The 13,661-nt window shown below is 36.5% G+C and overlaps 1 protein-coding gene across 3 annotated transcripts; it reads right to left on the bottom strand.

Annotated features, from left to right (window-relative positions):
* Window positions 1-3,623: 3,623 nt before the first annotated feature.
* LOC113702239 (putative late blight resistance protein homolog R1B-16) lies at window positions 3,624-8,849 on the bottom strand. 3 transcript variants are annotated; one of them, XM_027223349.2, is made up of 3 exons: window positions 4,484-8,849; window positions 4,306-4,399; window positions 3,624-4,232 (listed from the first exon to the last, which is right to left on the bottom strand). In XM_027223349.2, the coding sequence occupies exons 1-2, from the start codon at window positions 8,442-8,444 to the stop codon at window positions 4,353-4,355; spliced, it is 4,008 nt and encodes a 1,335-aa protein (XP_027079150.1). In that variant the 5' UTR covers window positions 8,445-8,849; the 3' UTR covers window positions 3,624-4,232; window positions 4,306-4,352. The 3 variants fall into 3 exon arrangements, with proteins under 3 accessions (XP_027079150.1, XP_027079151.1, XP_027079149.1); XM_027223350.2 differs by having other exon boundaries at window positions 3,624-4,229; XM_027223348.2 differs by having other exon boundaries at window positions 3,624-4,217.
* Between the last annotated feature and the right edge of the window lie 4,812 nt (window positions 8,850-13,661).

The following is a 13,661-nucleotide window of genomic DNA, read 5'->3' as shown; positions in this document are numbered from 1 at the left end:
CTGGGCCATCGTGGGCTTCAATAATAATTAGTGCCAGTTGGGACGGTTGTTAAAAATTTTAGGATAAATTACACGTCATACTCTTATAATTTCGTCTATTAACACATGACCTCCTAACGTTTTAAAATATTCACCCCACTTCTTATAATTTTATACAAAGTAAAAATTTGACAGAAAATAATCTATGTAACATTGTTAATTGAAATGCCAATAGTATGCTTGTTTAAATGATAATCAGTCGATAGTCTAACTATCTTGTATAAAAGTACATGGAGATTACATGAAAATTAATATTTTATCATATGTACTTTTAAAAAGTGTTTTATATAAATGTCATAACTGATTATACATTTCATTCATTCTTCATTTTACTTCAAACCACAGGGGATATTTGACTGTTTTAAAATTTTAAGGGGTTCATCTGGTATTATTTAAAATTATAGGGGTTTATAAGAATTTATCCAAATTTTTTTTTTTTTTTTTTTGCCAATTTGTTATTTAAAAAATACAAATTTCAATTGAGAAGATCTCAGCCTTCTCTTTTTTTTTTTTTTTATTGCAATGGATAATATAGCATCACATACACCAAAAGTTACAAACATGTATATAATGCATTTAATGATTTACTTGAATCGCTTAATATGTGAAATACTCCCAAAAGTGTCGAGAAAAGGAGAAATGATAACGAAAGACTAAACATTCCTATCTTCTTTATTGCAATTGTGCATGGTGCTTCTTGTAGTTCGGACTATTGGGGGTTTCTTTTTTTTTTTCAACTTTAATGACCTTTCATTTTTGTGTGTTTAATTTTGCTAGATTAGTAGCAATTAGCCCTTGCTGACGTGGAGTAGTACTCCGCTTTGGTTCTTTTCTTTTTTCCTTTTTTTTTGTGAAATGATTTGAAGGTTAATTTTTTTTATCAAGTCAAGAAAAGGTTGACATTTTTGCTTATGGTTCTTTTCTCTATATAGTTTTTTTTGGGTTAATTACATTTAGCTCCCCTGAGGTTTAATCAAATTACCATTTACTCCCTGGAATTTAGCCAAACTACAAAAAGGTCCCTCAAACTGAAAGATGTATAACAGATACACCCCTCCCGTTAGTCCGTTGTTGTTGACTGTTAAGATTATAATGATGCCATCAACAAATTTAATGAAATGCCCCTAAATCCATAACCTTCCCCTTCCCTTCGTTGCTTCTCTTCAAAATCTAGACTACTCCATTTACCACCGTTGACATAACTATGGCAGCAAAATCATCGAGACATATTATTGATACCTCTTTCATGATCATTTTCTTGATGAGCACGTTTTCACTGTTAAAATCATAATAAGTTTATAGAAATTTAATTGTCTTCATCTCTATTATTCCCATAACAACCATTCTTTTAACTCCATTATAAGCAGAGAAAAAATCCATTTGATAATATCAAACCCAATGACCAACTACAGATATAACCCAGAGTTGAAAAAATGATTATTTGGAACTCTAAATACCCGCATGAATTAAGTCAGATCCTGGTTGATAACCATTAATTCCTCATTGACAATTTGAGTGAGTTTGAGATTGTACTCGTCTCTGGATTGGTCGATGTGGTTGTGGTAGTTTCAGAGAAGGGAAATACAACAAACAAGATTATTGGCCGACAAAGGGTTACATGCTTGTAGAGACTCTTTTGTGATGGATTGAGTGAACCTTTACGTTGCTTCTATAAATTTTCTTTCGTTGCTCAATTGTTGGTTTCTTTTTTTACTATACTTTTTTTCCATTCCTTTCTTTGCTTTTCAATTTTTAATTTCTTTTTTGTTTTCTAGGCTTTCCTTCTTTATTCATTTTCTTTCTTTTGTTCCTTTCTGCACATATTTTATCAAATTTGATTATTACATGCTTGGTTTTATTTTTTTTCTTTTATACTGTTTAAAAACTGTTTTATTTAAGTAGCAAACTCTTAGTTTAATTCGTTATTATTGAAACTACCTTCGATTTTTTAACGGTAAGTTTTCTCTAACTACAAGTTTTTACAAAGAGGGTAAACATGACATTTTACTACTTCTATTTAAGTGTCTTTGAAGGAGTTACTTAAAAAGGAGGTGCTTGTAATATTACCAAACCACAGGGATTTAATGGTAGTTTGGTCAAACCACAAGGGAGGTAGATGTAATTAATCCTTTTTTTTTTTGTTAAATGATTTAAGAGTTAATCTTTTTTCATCTAGCCATGAAAAGTTTAACTCTTTTAAGTTTTGATTAATCAAAAATAAACTTTTTTTTTATAAAGTTTTGACTTTATCGTGATACTTTATATTGAAACATAAGGCGCAATTTTATTACCATAGGGGATTATGATGTTAAATGTACTACCAAGTGTTAAATGCAATTCGTCCCATACATACATATTTTTGCTCAATAAAAACAGGAACAAAGAAAAAGAAAAAAATTAAGAATGGAACAACCATAAATTAAGGAGCTATTTGGTTCAAATTGCACAGTCAACTTCTGTATGAGTATAATAAAGTGGATAATAATAATAGGTTTTGATGAAAACCAAAGACCAAAGAGTATTTGATAACTTCGTAGTAATGAATTTTAAAAGTTAGAAAAATTTCCTCTTTTTTTTTCAAATATTATATGTATTTTTTATATTTTATTTTTGTTTTGTTTTGTTATCTTTCTTTTTACTTCTCTTTCTCCTTCTCAAGAAATCTTCGCCGCCGGCAACAGCTGCCCACACCGGACTCGGCGGACGGTCGTCGTATTTTTTCACATCAATTTACATGATTTGAACACTTTTTTAAGTAGATTCAAGAGTTGTTGAAAGAAAAGTGACCCTATGGTAATAAAACTGCCCCTTAGGCACTGCAATTCACAAAGCTGATTACAACGCTAAAACACATAATGTCTATTGCACATAATGTCTGTGTGTTTAGACTTGCAGGATGCCTATTGCACTCTGCTCTCAACTTTTTCTCCTGCGAAGAATGCTACGTGAGTCTATTATCTAAGCATTCTACCAAATTTTAATACATAATGTCCAAAAAACTTGGATGCACTTTTTAGCTGAGAGCAATTCGCAATTTTTTTTAGCTTAGTGACGCATTAAGAACAAAATATCCACCACAACCTTTTTGGACCTCAGTAGCAGTTTTCGTTGTCTCTATTTTTAGTTTTTTGTTGGTAAATAGTTGGTAGTACCACCAATCTGGCTGCAGTTTTGCTTCTTTGAACAAGCAGTTCGAAATTTGAAGCATTTTCCATTGCAACATATTAGAAATCTGTAACTCGAAAAAAAATAATCTGTTGCAGTACTGCTGTTTTAATAATCCTAAATTGAACAAAAACGAAAGTTGACATCGGTTCTGGGAGGGGTTTGGGTTGGGTAGTTAAGTCCCTGGGATGATTTCAAGAGTTGCCGGCTTTTGGAGTACAATCTAGGATTAGGGTTAATTAATTAACAAAAATCTATTACTGGAGTTGAAAAAAAGAAAGTTGAATCAGAAGAAAATGGGCATCACAGACACTTTTAATGGTTGATGGCTGCCATTTCAAATTTCCTTCACTAAAAACAGGGATTTCCTTAAGAAGGTAGTATGGATAAACAGGAGGAGTAAATAATAGATATGTAAATGAACAAGACACGGATAAAAAATCACGTTCACTATAAACAAAAATACAATTTGTCCATCATTGAGACATATTTAATACTATAAACAAAATCTAAAATTTTATCCTTCTTATCCTACTCAGATCTTCATCACGTATTGCAAGTTAATTACTGAGAGAAAAATATACCATCCAATTCAATTTGGTGCATGCTTTTTTCCTTTTGAGCAAAAAAAATTTTTCACTTGATTCCAATAGTCATTTTCATTTGATTAAGAGCAAATGGAATTTGTATTGCTGCACTTTCGGAGTCTGAGCTACAAGCAACACTTGATCCCATTCCAAATGTGATCGGCGAAGAGAGATCCCCTTCCAACACTTGATGAGCAGGAATGAAGAGACTATCTGTCAAGAACAAGATCAAACTGGAAGTTTAAATAGCCGATGAAGCTTCCGGTGAGTGACAGATCCATCCAGTTGAAATATTCAATTCAAGAACCTTGCCAGCATCAGAAATGCTTCCCTAGTTGAGGGATCCGTTGCAGGCCAGTAATGCAAGAAGGCTATCAAGTCATCCATGCATCTCCAGCAGTCTGTGGTTTTATTTTGGATGTCCTCCTGTACGGTACGCTGCTGCATTAGGTACTTGAATTAATGAAAGGAACTAGTAGAAGAAAAAAGAAATAGAGAATTGGAGCATTGATACCAGACAATTTACGGGCAAAAACTTGGCAGTACAGTTCCAATATCTGTTTAAAAGTCAGATGCTCTTTCTATAAAACGAAGAGCACCTATGTAGGCTGCAAAACATGAAGTAGGTGAAATTAATAGCATTGAACTGATTGAACATATACAAATAGAACATCAAAGAAAATATATCTAACCTGAAAATTCGATCCTTATTTTGCTTCTGAGACGGGCCAACTTTAACCGATCAGAGCGCCTATCTATCATTAATTTTAGATCATTATTTCCCATATCCATCTGTTGGTGTTGAATTTGCTTCACAGAAGTCACAACAGACGCACGGCAGCCTTCGAGGTCAATCATGTCAAGAGTGAGGGCTTCCCCTAAACAAGAAGGGACCTCTTCCAGCGATTCACAAGAACTCAAAACCAATTTCTCAAGACAGCAAAAATTATCAGAAGAGGCGGTCCACCATCGAAAGTCCAACTCTGACAATTCCAAGAATCGGAGGTTTTGGAACTCCCCTTCTTTCATTTCCCACTTTTCCCCCACAAAGGAATCACAGCCTAATTTAAGGACTTCAAGGTTGGGCAGCTTTCCAATTGCTGAAATTTTACTCCATGGCTGACGATTATTTGAGAGAGTCAACTTTCTCAAATTCAATGGGAATTCAAACTCATATCCTTTAAAACTGCTCATCTTAAGTGATTCTAGTCGACTCAAGTGCTCCAGCACGAGAATACCATCGTGCACTCCGTCATGGACATCCACGCATTTTAGCCTGCGGATGCTCGGAATCTTTGTCAGTGTCTTTTGCAAGCTTTGAGGAGAGGAATCAATTGCAAGGGTTAAAGTGTCTAAATGTATTAAATCTGGTGAGCCTTCAAGATTGTCGATGGGAAATTCGAAACCACTTCCATTAGATGATACGACAAGATGCCTCAATGTTTTAATGTTCCAGATAGTGTTTGGTAACAAAATGCACCCTCCACGGGGTTTTATTATGACAAATGTTTCTAATCTCGAGAGCTTGGCTATTGCAGATGGGATACCAGCTTTACTGTCCAATCTAATGTTCAAGTACCTCAAGTGAACAAAGAATACTACTACTTCCTCTGAAAAAAAAGCCAAATTGTAACCCAAATCCAACACTCTAATAAGTTTAGATGATAGAAGTTTGAACCAAATTTCACCCAGTTCCGCTTCCTCATAAACATCAAAGAAGAGCAAAGAACGCAAATTGGGGAAAAATAGCATTGACTTTTTGAGTCCCTGACTCGTAGTAGGGTAAATAGCTAGTCGGTGGGGGTTACACTGTCCAATAAAAGTAAGATGATCATCCCCATGTGAAATTTGTAGAAAACTTTCTTCTCTTGCTTTTGCCACACAAAACTCACGTACCAAATCATGAACTCGGCAAACTTTGATCCCACCTAAAGATCTTTGTTTGGTAGCCATAACTAGACTTCTCCCAATCAAATCCATCAAATAGTCATCCGCCACGTCCTCTAAACTCTTTCCTTCAGTTTTTTGCACGAATCCTTCAGCCATCCAAAGCCATAACAACTTTCTGACAGGAATGTCTTTATCTTCTTGAGATGCACCAAAATAAAGAAGGCATGGCTTCAAATAATCTGGTAAATAATTGTAACTGTGCTCAATTGTCTTCATGCAGTGCTCATCGTCAGCAAAAATGCTAGACCTTAGACGTCTTGCAACTTCTTCCCAGCAATCTTGCTCAGTAGTAGCGAGAATTCCAGCAACGAGGACAATGGTGAGAGGTAGGCCCTTGCAGTCTTTTGCTACGTGCTGTACAACTTCCCTTAATGCTGGAGGACAATAATCTTCTTTGGCAAATAGCTTCTTCTGCAGCAATTCAAAACTCTCCTTATCGGTAAGTGGGCGAAGATGGTGGGGCTGGCTATCAGGTTTAATTTGCAATGATAAATTCTGAAATCTGCTGGTTAAGAGTATCCTGCTTCCATTGCAGTCATCTGGGAATGAGTGTTTCAACAAATTCCACCCTTCAATATCCCAAACATCATCCAAAACAATGACATACCTCTTCCTTTTCAAACGCTGATACAACGTTTGAGCCAAATCATCTTCATTCATCTCATGCCATTGATCATCACGCTGATACAACATTTGAGCCAAATCATCCTTATTCATCTCATGCCATTGATCATCTTCATTCATCTCATGGCATTGGTCAGAACTGTTAGAATCAATAACACTCAAAATCTGCAGTAACAAATTGTGCTTGCTATATACTTGAGAAACAGTACACCAAGCAAGAATTTGGAAGTGGAACTTTATTGAAGTATCACCATACACATTATTGGCTAAAGTTGTCTTACCAAGCCCAGGCATACCTACGATGGCAACAACATCCAACTGGCTTGATCCTCTCGTAAGTCTATCAATTATACTTTCTACCTCATCATCGAGACCTACCAGAGCTTCATTAAACGTTGGAGCAGTAACTTGTGCCGGCATGTGAATGGTAATCTTGGTTAGCCTCTGGGTTTCAACATCATATCTTATGCTATCATAGATCTCTTCAGCCTCTATCTTCACAAGCTTGATATCTCTAGCAATAGCATCCAAACAATGTTCATGTTGATCACCAGCCAGTGCAAAGTCAACTTCTAGTTCTACACTGTAAGCAACCTTCATGACACGACTCCAAAGAGCTTGGAGTTTTTCATTTCGTTTGCGCTGCTCTACAACATTTCCTAGAAAAGATCTTAAGAAGACAAGATCTTCTAGGATGGTGCGTATTTGATCGTTTGGGAAAGCAATTGAAGCAGCTGTAGAGCTTGCTAGTTCCTTGAGAGTTTCTAGAAGAGAATCAAGAGAGCCGAGTTCATTAGTCCTAGGGAAAGTAAGTGATGATGATGATGGTGCTGAATAAATGTGTCCAACTTCAGCAATGATCAACTTGAGCACTTCGAGCAGATGAGAAAGTGCCAGATCTGTTTCTTTGTGCAAGCCTTCTTTCATTTCGTTCACAGAAAGGGAGACAATCACAATACCTGCATCAGAGACCACAAATCCAATTAGATCCTTCATTTCATCATTTAGCTCATCGAACTTCTCCTGCTGCCCGCTAAGAAAGATAACCAGGAATCTTAGTCCCTGGTGGAGTTTTAACATTTGATCCTTCACTGGAACTAGGAAACTTGTATAAGATTCTAATAGCTCCATAAGACTCTGCAGGAGATGATCAATAAATTCAGTCACAAGATGCTTATTCTCCTTCATAGTGAAAGTGTAGGACGATCTTGATAACTTGGAAGCTGCCAAGACATTGATATACATTTCTCGGACCTGGGGGTCAATGGGATCAATCTTCTTGTGTATCAGTTCGAAAATTTCAGGTTTCATCTCATTGTGAACTTGTTCATTATTTATCTGAAACCAGTATCTACACATCAGGCTTGCAGCATTGACAGCCGCAACTTCGACGTGGACCAACAGATCTTTTGATTGCTGAACCTCACAACCTTGAAGTGTGGCAAAACCAATGAAACTCTTCAAGAACATTAGCTTCTTTTCAAGAATTTTCAGTACAATTCTCTGAGCTTCGTCAACTTCATCTTCTACGCGGCAAAGATGCCTCAGATTCTCTGAAATGGAGTCAATAAAATCCATAGCTAGTTGTGAATCTCCCAGCGAGTAGTAGAGCAACCAACTGGTGATGTTGAATTCCTCGATATCAGTTTCAGAAAAACACCTCATATTTTCCTCGATTTTGGCGAGCTCACAATTGATATGACTAAGATCTGACGCACCTTGTTTAAATCTGAAAAAAGCAGAGTCAAGTCCCAGCAGTATCCCCATAACCAGATCTTGAATCCTGAACGAAATACTGCTAGGTCTCAATCTGTCAGACTTGGCATCACCCCTGTTCTCCTTATCATATCCCAAACACGTACCCTGGTTGCTCCTCCTCCTACACTTTGTTACATACAGATGAAAGGTTTTCAATAGACGTATCCCCACCTTCAGCTTCCGGCTATGAGAACATAACTGCCGGATATCAGAATCAAACTGCCAGTTCACCTTTTTGGTAAAATTCCCTTCAAGCCGGCCCAGATAATCTAAAGCAGAGTCGAAGCAACTAGTGCTACTGCTGGAGGAGATGTTCATCATGGTATCTGCTTTTCACTCTGATGTTTGATTTCTGTCTGTTGTAGCTATTGATATTCAAGATCTGCAACTTTCTTATGATCTAAGAACAGGAAGAACAGCAGTCACACATTGCCGTCAAGGATCAAGACTATTTTTTTTCAATATATCTGTGTGCGTGTGGTATGTCTGGTTGAAGTACATCGCAAGACTTTTCCTTCTTCGCGGTGAAACAGAAACTTTTCAAGGGAAGATTGTACCAACAGGCATATGCTGTTGGTGACCCGCCATACCAATGAGCTTCTGCCATGTCAATATGGCGGGCCTAAAGAACCAAAGTGGAGAAGGGTTGTCCCATGTAGGTAGCAGAGTGCAATTATTGCTCGCTTTAATTTGTGACAAGCATGCTATATGAGCAGGACTAGACTTGTTTTCAGCATTACAATATTCAATCAAATCTAAGTATTCAATCAATGTGTGGCACAAAAAATGAACACTTCAGATTACCATGGGGTGGGTTTTTTTTTTTTTTTTTTGTTGACAAATTACACTTTAGCCCCATAGGTTTAATATTTTTGTACATAACCCTCTTATAGTTTTAAAAACTATGTATAATCTTTTCATGGTTTGAATTAAGTTGTCAAAATGACGGAAATGGTCATTCGTAACGGAATCTTTAAAAATGTTGAAATTACCTTTGTTTAAAAATTAAATTGGCTGAAATTACCAAAATATATAGACATAATATACATGAAACTAATCTCATATGATTTTATGTTTTACCACATAAACCTCTTATAGTTTTCAAGATATACACATAACTCTCCTGTGGTTAATAAATAATTTTCAACTTTATATTGGGATATTTTTGACATTTTAGGTGATTTCATTATGGATTATAAATTCTGTTATTTTGACACTTTAATCTAAATTATGAGGGGATTATGTACAATTTTTGAAATCATAAAAAGATTATATAAAAAAATGTTAAATCATAGAGATAAAATATAATATGACCTTGGGTGGTGGGTGTTGTTCAAAGTACAGGGTAAAGACAACATGAAAATGGGCACCAGAGATCAACTTGGCTTTCATTTAAAGCTTTCCAACCAAAGATCCTGCTTTGGAAAGCCCAATTTCTGTGATCCTTTGCAGCCATCAGACAATTTCCTTCTACATGAATTTTTAGATCTATTATATCTGTTAAATTATAAATTCATTATTTTTAGTATATGTTTAAACTACTATTAAAATAGTAATTCATTAATAAAATTTGATTTTTATAAAAAAACATACCCAAATTGGAAAAAAAACCCAAATTTGAAAAATAATAATAAAAAAATACCTGAAAGTTCCATGAATTGGGAATACGTGTAAAGTGAGGAAAAAGATGCTTTCTTTTGATATGTCACTTTTTTAGTTACCTGGACTGACACACATTAACTTCAACATGGTGGTTGCGATTCCAACTGCGCAGATGTTAAGTCAGCTGCGGCCCCTTGGTCTGGTATCCCTGGCCAGGCTCTGGATTTTTATCACAAGTGCTACTTCATTATGGGCTTGGACCTGGGAGACTAAGACGATTGGAGATCAGAAAAATCCGAGATTATGCAACAGATTATGCATCTTGTACACATTATCGTAAATGTATTGCAAGATAGAAGTGTAATTAACGAGCATTGCTGTAGGCTCTAACACATCACCAAGAAAATAAAATGTGTATTGTATGTACATCTTCCAAAATTTAGATTTGGGGCTAAATCAATTTGAAAAAACATCTAAATACAGGTGTGTAATAATTATGATTATACAGACTCACATACTAAGTTATATATAATTTAAATGTATTAACGAGTACTTCTGACCATTTGAAAATTTCAAAATTTTTACATCTTTCTTATGATCTACAACTTTTTTATTATCTAAAAATAGTAATACGTCGCGGTTGAGACTTTTTTTTTTCTTTGTTTTTTTGTGCGTACATATTGTGGGAAAGGCTTTTTTTGCCCTTTTGCATGTGTGGTGAGGAAAGATGGTGGGGGCATGATAGTGATAAAATCGCAAGACTTTTTCTTTTTCCACTTGAAACTTTTATCGAGGGAAGATGCTTCTGGTGACCCCAATACAATACAAATGAACCTCTGCCATGTAAGTTTGGAGGGCCTAAGGATCAAAACTGGGTAGAAGACTGAGGCTTGGACCTGCAGAATGCTAAATAGCAGTTTGCTCTTGAAATTTTCCTTTGCATACTTGTGTAATTACAGGTCGCTCTATTATGGAACAAGCATGCTAAGCTGTATCAGTAGGCTTAGATTTGTTTTTCTCATAATGAACCTCAGAAGCATAATCATATGTTGCTGCAAATTCGCGAAAATTTGTTGGCTGACTATACGAGTATATGATGCGTATTGAGTAAATCAATCCCAGAAATTCTAATGAAGAAATGATTGAAAACCAGAGATGCATTCAACTGAGGGCCTGATGGCTTTGTAATTTGCAGTGATGACACATTCACAACAAATATCTTTTATCACAACCTGACTTTGAAGTTAGTAGTGATTATGTTTTCTCTGTAAACATATGTATTTTTTTGGGTGGAAAAACACAGAAAATTTGAACAAGCAATTAGAGATGCAATGTATTTATGGAGTGAATTATTGAGCCAGTTCTAGCTCACCATTCCTTTGCTAATGGAAAGTTTCTTTTTTTGTTCAAAGAGAACTAAGAAAATTGAATTTTGATCACAGGATGATCTTTTACTAACACACTCACTAGTTACTGCTTACACTTCTCAACATAAGTAGATAAAGAGCGAAGAGCTCTAATGACCTGGATGGTTTTCGTCGTCCTCTCACGTGCCGCGCATGTGGGTTGAGAACATTGTGATCTTCGCGTATTGCTCGCCTCTTCTCCTCTGCCAGTATCCCATGTGCCTCCTTCTGCGTTGTCTGCCGTGTTCATAAACTTGTTTCTCTATCTGGTACTATCACATGTCTCTTCTTATCGCTGCCTTCTCTCTCTCCTTTTTTTTGGACAATGCTGCTCTGTTGCTTATCCGCCTGTTCTGAGCCCTGGTTCAACAGCCTGCTGAGATATCCAGTTCTCTTCATTCGTTGTTGTTTAGCCTTCACTGCTCCCAAGTACGGAATCAGCCACCTCTGGTATGGTCGCCGCTCGTTAGTTAACTTAACTGAGCTTAGTCTGTGGCTTTGGGGTTTGCTCTTCCTCCGTTGTGGGTTTTCTTCCTTTCCGGTGCAATGCAGGCTTTGCCGTGAGCTTTGTGCTTGATCTTTAGCCTGAAAATTGTTCTTTCTTTCCCTTCCCGAGCCGCACAAGCCCCATCGAGCCTCTATCTCTCGCGTGCTCTGGGTTTCAGTGGTGCAGATCAGTTGTCATCCGTTCGTTTCTCCTCCTCCTCCTCCGTTGTAAGCCTTCTTGTTCTTCCTTTACGGTTAGTTGCGGTCTTCTGTGCGAATTTTCCCTGTAAATTTTTTTTTTGGATTTTTTGTTCTTGGGTCCTTTAGGTCCTCTAGATCTACTATTTTGCACTCCGGAAGATTGCAAACTTGCTCTTTTTCGGTGATATGGTTGCTATTTCGGTGATGTGGTTCTTTGGGTCCTTTAGATCTACTGTTTCGCTCTCCGGAAGGCTGCAAACTTGCTCTTTCAGTTATGTGGTTGTGTGTTTTTTTTTCTCCTTATTTTTTCTTATCTTATCTTACTTGGTTTGAGAATATCTTCCTGCAAGGTATGTTCCGTTTTGTGTATTTAGAGGACTTGGATTCTGTTCTCTTATAGGTTCTAGCTACATGTGCAATTGTGGGTATTTTGAATCATCCTCTTTCCTTGTGTCTAAGTCCTTTCGGCAAATGAACTGCAAATGTCTGCTATATAGCTTGTGTTCGCCACTGATGCGAACCATCTTCTTGCTCTTTCAATGTTTTTCTCTTTTACTGGTTTGTGGAGTGATTCTTGAGACGGTTTCCTTGCAGGTTTCTTTTACTGGTTTGTGAAGTGATTCTTGAGACTGCTTCCTTACATGCCAAGGAGGTACCATCTTTGACCTTTTTTTCTTCCCCAAACGCATGCCTTCTGTCTTTCCACTCGAATAAGGTGCAATCTTGCCCTTCCTAGCTTTGTTTTTTTTATTTTATTTTTTCTTCGAATAAGATGCGATCTTGCCCTTCTTAGCTTTGTTTTTTTTTTTAATTTTATTCTTTCTTGAGACTGTTTCCTTGCAGGTTTCTTTTACTGGTTTGTGAAGTGATTCTTGAAACTATTTCCTTACAGGCCAAGGAAGTGCCATCTTTGACCCTTTTTCCTCCCTGAATGCATGCCTTCTGTTTTTCCTCTCGAATAAGGTACGATCTTGCCTTTCCTAGCTTTGTTTTTTTTATTTTATTTTTTCTCTCCGCATTCCGCAGTTTTTTTTTCTTTCCTGGTTGTTCTAAGGTTGTTCTAGTGTCTGCTCTACATGGGTTTGCTGCTGGTCTGCGCTCCTGAAAGCTCCAGTTGTTCCTCCTTACAAGCTCGATGACATGTAGATCATGTGTGTTTTGTCATGTGGTTCTTTTGGTCTGTGGAATGTTGCGTTTTCCCCCCCTTCTGGTCCCCTACCCTTTGCCCAAAAAAATGGCCTCTTTTGTTCATTGTTCTTATTCTCTGTTTTTGGTATGTTGCTGTTGCCTATCTCTACATAATTTGGTTTTCTTTTCATTTAGATAAATTTTGCTTTTTTGTTGCTGCTTGATAAAGTTTTTGTCTTTTTGGATTTTGGTCTAATTGATGAATTGGAGGGAAATCTGTTTTCCTTTTGGCCCTTTTGCTATTATAGTCTGTGAAACTTTATTGGCTTTCTATGTTAAAAGCCAATAAAGTTTAGTACTATATTTCTGAGATTGCAATGTTGTCGACCATTAGATGGTCAGGGACTATATTTCTGAGATTCTTTGATAATGTGGCTATAACATCATGATATTTAGTACTCCGAACACATGTGGATTTACATTTTTTAAATCCGGATATTTCAATAGTTCATGGTTGATTAACTTGATTAACCAAATTAGTTTGTTTCTTGCTGTATTGGGGAACTGCTTTTCCCTTTCAGCTAAAATTAGTTTTGAACTTGCATGTCTTTTTTTTTGTTGCTCCCCTTTTTTGTGTTGCCGTCAGTTCCAATTCTTACACCTAGGGATCTGCTCCTTTAGATAAGTTTTGCCTCGTGCATTTAATTTTTTTTCC

The sequence above is a fragment of the Coffea arabica genome, chromosome 7e (assembly GCF_036785885.1).
Source record: "Coffea arabica cultivar ET-39 chromosome 7e, Coffea Arabica ET-39 HiFi, whole genome shotgun sequence".
Taxonomy (NCBI): domain Eukaryota; kingdom Viridiplantae; phylum Streptophyta; class Magnoliopsida; order Gentianales; family Rubiaceae; genus Coffea; species Coffea arabica.
The sequence above is the reverse complement of the archived record's forward strand: the minus strand, read 5'-3'. Positions and strand labels throughout refer to the sequence as shown.